At 52.3% G+C, this 5,535-nt stretch overlaps 2 protein-coding genes across 3 annotated transcripts in view; one reads left to right on the forward strand and one right to left on the reverse strand.

Moving 5' to 3' along the window:
* The window catches only part of ERCC1 (ERCC excision repair 1, endonuclease non-catalytic subunit), a 17,306-nt gene extending 15,159 nt beyond the window's left edge, over positions 1-2,147 (forward strand). Inside the window, exon 10 of the mRNA XM_017874277.1 lies at positions 2,036-2,147. Coding sequence (XP_017729766.1) covers positions 2,036-2,089 — 54 coding nt within the window. The 3' untranslated portion in view covers positions 2,090-2,147. The remainder of the gene's footprint in view (positions 1-2,035) is intronic.
* POLR1G (RNA polymerase I subunit G) lies at positions 1,027-5,535 on the reverse strand. Of its 2 annotated transcripts, none has more exons than XM_017874364.1 (3): positions 5,026-5,535; positions 4,509-4,650; positions 1,027-3,637 (listed from the first exon to the last, which is right to left on the reverse strand). In XM_017874364.1, the coding sequence occupies exons 1-3, from the start codon at positions 5,045-5,047 to the stop codon at positions 2,260-2,262; spliced, it is 1,542 nt and encodes a 513-aa protein (XP_017729853.1). In that variant the 5' UTR covers positions 5,048-5,535; the 3' UTR covers positions 1,027-2,259. The 2 variants fall into 2 exon arrangements, with proteins under 2 accessions (XP_017729853.1, XP_017729852.1); XM_017874363.1 differs by having other exon boundaries at positions 1,975-3,637; positions 5,020-5,530.

The following is a 5,535-nucleotide window of genomic DNA, read 5'->3' on the forward strand; positions in this document are numbered from 1 at the left end:
TTTTTGAGATGGAGTCTCGCTCTGTTGCCCAGGCTGGAGTGCAATGGTGCGATCTCAGCTCACTGCAACCTTCGTCTCCCGGGTTCAAGCGATTCTCCTACGTCAGCCTCCTGAGTAGATGGGATTACAGGCACCTGCTACCATGCCCCACTAGTTTTTTATTTTTAGTAGAGACGGAGTTTCCCCAGGTTGGTCAGGCTGGTCTTGAACTCCTGACCTCAGGTGATCCACCCACCTTGGTCTCCCAAAGTGCTGAGATTATAGGTGTGAGCCACTGCGCCTGGCTTTGAAATGGCTTTTATCCAAAGGGCAGGCAATAACAAATGGTGGTGAGGATGTGAAGAAAAGGGAACCCTCGCATACTTTTGGTGAGAATGTAAATTAGTACAACCACTATGGAAAACAGTTTGGAGACTCCTCTAAAAACTGAAAGTTCAGCTTCCACATGATCCAGCAATCCCACTGCTGGGTATATCCCCAAAGAAAGGAAATCAGTGTATGGTACAGGTATCTGCACTCCTGTTTGTTACAGCACAGTTCACATTGCCAAGATTTGGAACCAACCTGTGTCCATGAGCAGATGACCAGGCAAAGAAAATGTGGTACTTATACACAATGGAGTACTCTTCAGCCATAAAAAACGTATGAGATCCTGGCTAGGCGTGGTGGCTCACACCTCTAATCCCAGCATTTTGGGAGGCCGAGGCGGGCAGATCACTTGAGGTCAGGAGTTCGAGACCAGCTTGGCCAACATGGTGAAACCTCGTCTCTACTAAAAATACAAAAATTAGCCAGGTGTGGTGGCGCGTGCCTGTAATCTCAACTACTCAGGAGGCTGAGGCAGGAGAATCACTTGAATCCGGGAGGTGAAGACTGCAGTGAGCCAAGATCATGCCACTGCACTCCAGCCTGGGCAACAGAGAGAGACCCTTTTCAAAAAAAAAAAAAGAAAGAGATCCTATCGTTTACAACATAATTAACTGGGGAGCATTCTGTTAAGTGAAATAAGCCAGGCACAGAAAGACAAACATCACATGTTCTCACTTATTTGTGTATCGAAAAATCAAAACAGTTGAACTCATGGAGATAGAGTAGATAGATGGTTCCTGGAGGCTGGGGACGGTAGTGAGGGGCTGGCAGGGAGATCGGGAAGGTTAATGGGTACCACACACAAACCAAAAAAAAAAAAAAGAGAGAGAGAAAGAATGAATAAGACATACTATTTGATAGCACAACCAGGTGACTATAGTCAATAATAACTATACATTTTAAAATAACTTGGCCAGGTGCAGTGGCTCACACCTGTTACCCCAGCACTTTGGGAGGTCAAGGCAGGCGGATCATGAGGTCAGGAGTTCGAGACCAGCCTGGCCGATATGGTGAAACCCCATCTCTACTAAAAATACAAAAATTAGCCGGGCATGGTGGCGGGCACCTGTAGGCCCAGAGACTTGGGAGGCTGAGGCAGAAGAATTGCTGGAACCCAGGAGGTGGAGGTTGCAGTGAGCCAAGATCACACCACTGCACTCCAGCCTGGGTGACACCGCAAGACTCCATCTCAAAAAAAAAAAAAAAAAGTAAGCCAGGCACGGTGGCTCATGCCTATAATCCCAGCACTTTGGGAGGCTGAGGCGGGTGGATCACGAGGTCAGGAGATTGAGACCATCCTGGCTAACACGGTGAAACCCCGTCTGTACTTTAAAAAAAAAAAATTAGCCGGGCGTGGTGGCAGGCACCTGTAGTCCCAGCTACTCGGGAGGCTGAGGCAGGAGAATGGCGTGAACCCGGGAGGCGGAGCTTGCAGTGAGCTGAGATCCCGCCAGTGCACTCCAGCCTGGGCGACACAGCAAGTCTCCGTCTCAAAATAAATAAATAAATAATAACTTAAAAAGATTGTAACTGGATTGTTTGTAATTCAATGGATAAATGCTTGAGTGTTTAGGGGAAAAAAAAGAACGAAAACCCCACTCTAGATTTACCCAGGAAACAGCTCCTTTAATGACTGGTTCCTCATTTTTTTCTCCCTCCCATCCAGGCCCGGAGGCTGTTTGATGTCCTGCATGAGCCCTTCTTGAAAGTACCTCGATGACCCCAGCTGCCAAGGAGACCCTCAGGGTAAAAATAAAGCATCCTCCCAGGCCAGGCTCCTGTTGGCTATGCTGGTGCAGTCTCTGGGGAGGGGTTCTTGAGGTGTCACTTTTGGATGGCCTAGGTGGGCACCTTCAGCTTTCTTTAGTTCCTCACTTTCCCTGGGGCAGATTACACAGGCTGCTGCTGCTTCCTCCGCTTCTTGTCCCGGCCTGTGGGAGCCTCCTCCCCAGACTCTGAATTCAGCGGTGGCCCCTGCATCTCCTCTTGGGGCACTGTTTCCGGCATCCAGCTTTCCTGACTCCGCTTCTTCCTCTTCTTGGTGGATCCTGGAGTTGCCCTGGCCTCAGGCTGTCCCTCCCCTGGCAGCTCAGGCTCTAGTGGCTGAATCAGCTCAGTCCTCAGCTCAGTCATTGTGTGACCTCTCTCTTTCTTCTTCTTCTTCTTGGTGGACGTGGGCGCTACCTGAGGCTCAAGGTCATCCGGCAGCTCAGGCTCCACCACCTCTGTCTCTGGCTCCACTGTGGCATTTTGCTGTTTGTCTTTCTTCCTCTTCTTTTTGGGAGCTGCCAGGGCTGCCTGGGCCTGAGGCTCAGCTCCATCTGGCTGTTGAGGCTCCATCATCCCCCCTGGGAACTCCAGAGGCTTCATCTCTGGCTCCACTGGCTCCATCGCCTCCGTCCCTGACTCCATCATTGCAATCTGTTCCTTTTGTTTTTTCTTCTTCTTTGTAGGGGGAAGAGGGATGCCTTCCTCCAGTGGCTCCACCTTCACCTGTGGCTGACACTCAACTGTCATCCCCTCCTCTGGCTCCATCCCTTCCATCCCCTTTTGCCTCTTTCTCTTTTTGGTCGGGGACAGGACTGTGTCTTCTAGAGGCTCAGTGTTAATCTGTCCCTGCTTCACTGTCTTGTCTTCTGGCTCGAAGGTTTCTGTCCCTTTGGGCTTCTTCCTCTTCTTGGTGGTGGACGGGAGCAGCACTTCCAGAGGCTCCAGTGTCTCCACTGTGGGCTCTGTCCCCACAGGCCCTGACACCTCTGGTTCTTTCAGGGGCTGATTTTTCTTCTTCTTCTTCTTCTTCCTCACATCCATTTCTGGGGACCCCAAAGCCATGTCCACCTCCAGGACCCCGTGCCCATTCACTGCCTCCAGAGTGACTGGGGCCTCTGTCACCTGCATCTCCTTTTTCTTCTTCCCTGAGGTGAGCAGGTTGGGGGCCAAGGCTGACCTAGGCCCTGTGACTGGTGGGTTGCCCCCAAAGGCATAGAACCGAGGCCGCAGGCCAGGGGGGATCTGTGGTGGGGGACTTGCTGGGATGAGCTGCAGAGGGCTCCCCGACAGGGATTGCTGGGGACCCTCAAGGATCCTTAGGGTGCCCTGGGGGGCTGAGGCACAGGTGAGTCCACCTCCTGCCTCCGTTGAGGGGGCCAGCAGGGTTGCTTCTGCAGCCTGGGGACAGCTGCTGAGGACTCGATAGCGGTGCCGCTTGCCTGCCAACTTGCCCTTGACGATCTGCGAGCCAGAGAGAGGCACATGGCGCCCATTGAAGCTATCGAGAGAAACAGGGAGGGCAGAGGCTTAAGTGGAACAGGAGAGGGAAGCTTTTCTTTTTATTGAGACAGACTCTTGCTCTGTCACCCAGGCTGGAGTACAGTGGCATAATCTCAGATCACTGCAACCTCCACCTCCTGGGTTCAAGCGAGTCTCCTGCCTCAGCCTCCCAAGTATCTGGGATTACAGGCACCTGCCACCATGCCTGGCTAATTTTGTATTTTAGTAGAGACAGAGTTTCACCATGTTGGCCAGGCTGGTCTTGAACTCCTGACCTCAAGTGATCTGCCCGCCTCGGCCCCCCAAAGTGATGGGATTACAGGCACGAGCCACTGCGCCCAGTGGCCTCTGGTTTTTAATAAAACATGACTAGAGTGACTCCATCTTAAAGTGAGTAGCTAGGCACTTAAAAGGTTCATGCTTATGGCCTGAACATAACCACATCCCAAGCTGACCACCAATTATAATTACAGAATATTTATGGCCATACAGGACATGTCCCACCAAGCCTGCAGAATGTCCAAATGTCCTAAGAATGCAGCCCCCGTTGCTTAAATATAATATGAATGAGCAAGCTTAGGTTGCAGGATTAATAGTCATGGATAACACCAATAGCCCCTACGTTTAGTGAGCTTATCTGCACACTCCAAGTTTAATTAGAGTTTCTTATAAATAGAGATACTAACAAAGGGTTGTGGGTTTCTCCTTCTTTTTGAGGACACTTTACTCTGTAAAGGAGTAGTTTCCAATAAAGTTGCTTCTTTCATTGTGCTCTGTAACTCGCCTCGAATTCTTTCCTGTGACAAATTCAAGAACCCGCTCCTGAGGTCTGGATCGGGACCCTCTTTTCTGTCAACAAGACCACTCACCAGTCTGGGGCAAAGTCTGCAGGGGCCTGAATAAGCCACAGCTCCGTATCTGGACCCATCAGCGCCTCCAAGGAGAAACGAGGGGACTCTGACGCTGGGGGCTTCGCGATAAAGTTAGGGGGACAAGAGAACCGAGCAGCACCTGCAGCAGAAGGGGAAATGGGGTCTACTGACACCTCCTTGCCGGTCCAATCTTGCAGGGCGCGCCTATCGGTCCGTTGGTCTTAACCTCGTGAGCACTCCAATCCCCTCAACCTGGTTCCTCCTTTCTGCCCACCTTTTCCCCAGAGGCGACCTCAACTTCACCGATCCAACCCCTGGGGGCGCCTTGCTCTCCACGGATAGCCCCCCACAAGATAACCCTCTCTCCGTTCGTATTCTCGTTCGCCCACTGGGAATGCACGCTCTCCCCAAGTCCTGCTTCCAGGGACGCCTCCTTTTCGGCCCGAACCTTCCCGGGCGCCCCTTTCTCCTCCCACCAGCGCACCCTCCGCACCCCGTCAACACGCACGCTCACCGCCGGCCTGGGGCTCCTCCATCCCGGGACCCACACCACAGGCGACCCAGTAGCCCTGGCTGCTCACACCCAGTTGCAGACCACGTGGATCCAAAGGGGTACGGCCTCATCCGGGAGCGCCCAACTGGTGCGGGAGCGCGGGGGTAGGTATCGCTCGACTCCCATTCTGCAGGAAGAACTGGGGGAAATTTCCACGTGTGCAGATCAGAAAACCGAGGAAGAAGTCTTTTTCGGATAAATGTATTCCCGAAAGCCGCTGATTCGTTGTTGTGCTGGAGTCAGAGGCCCGTCGGGTCCCGATGGGTCGCCCCCATCGTCTGTCCAATATGGTTTGTTGCAAAGCCTCCTTAAAGGGGCAGCCACACTGCTCTTCCTAAGTCTTAAAGAGACAGGACGGTCGATTGGTCTGAAATTCTTAAAGAGATAGGTAAGAATCCCAGTTAGCAGGGCTGTGCTTTCTGTGTTAAATGCCTTCCGGGGAGGTCCAGATGCCTCGGAAGTTCAGAACTT

The sequence above is a fragment of the Rhinopithecus bieti genome, unplaced genomic scaffold (assembly GCF_001698545.2).
Source record: "Rhinopithecus bieti isolate Rb0 unplaced genomic scaffold, ASM169854v2 scaffold_7888, whole genome shotgun sequence".
Classification (NCBI taxonomy): Eukaryota; Metazoa; Chordata; class Mammalia; order Primates; family Cercopithecidae; genus Rhinopithecus; species Rhinopithecus bieti.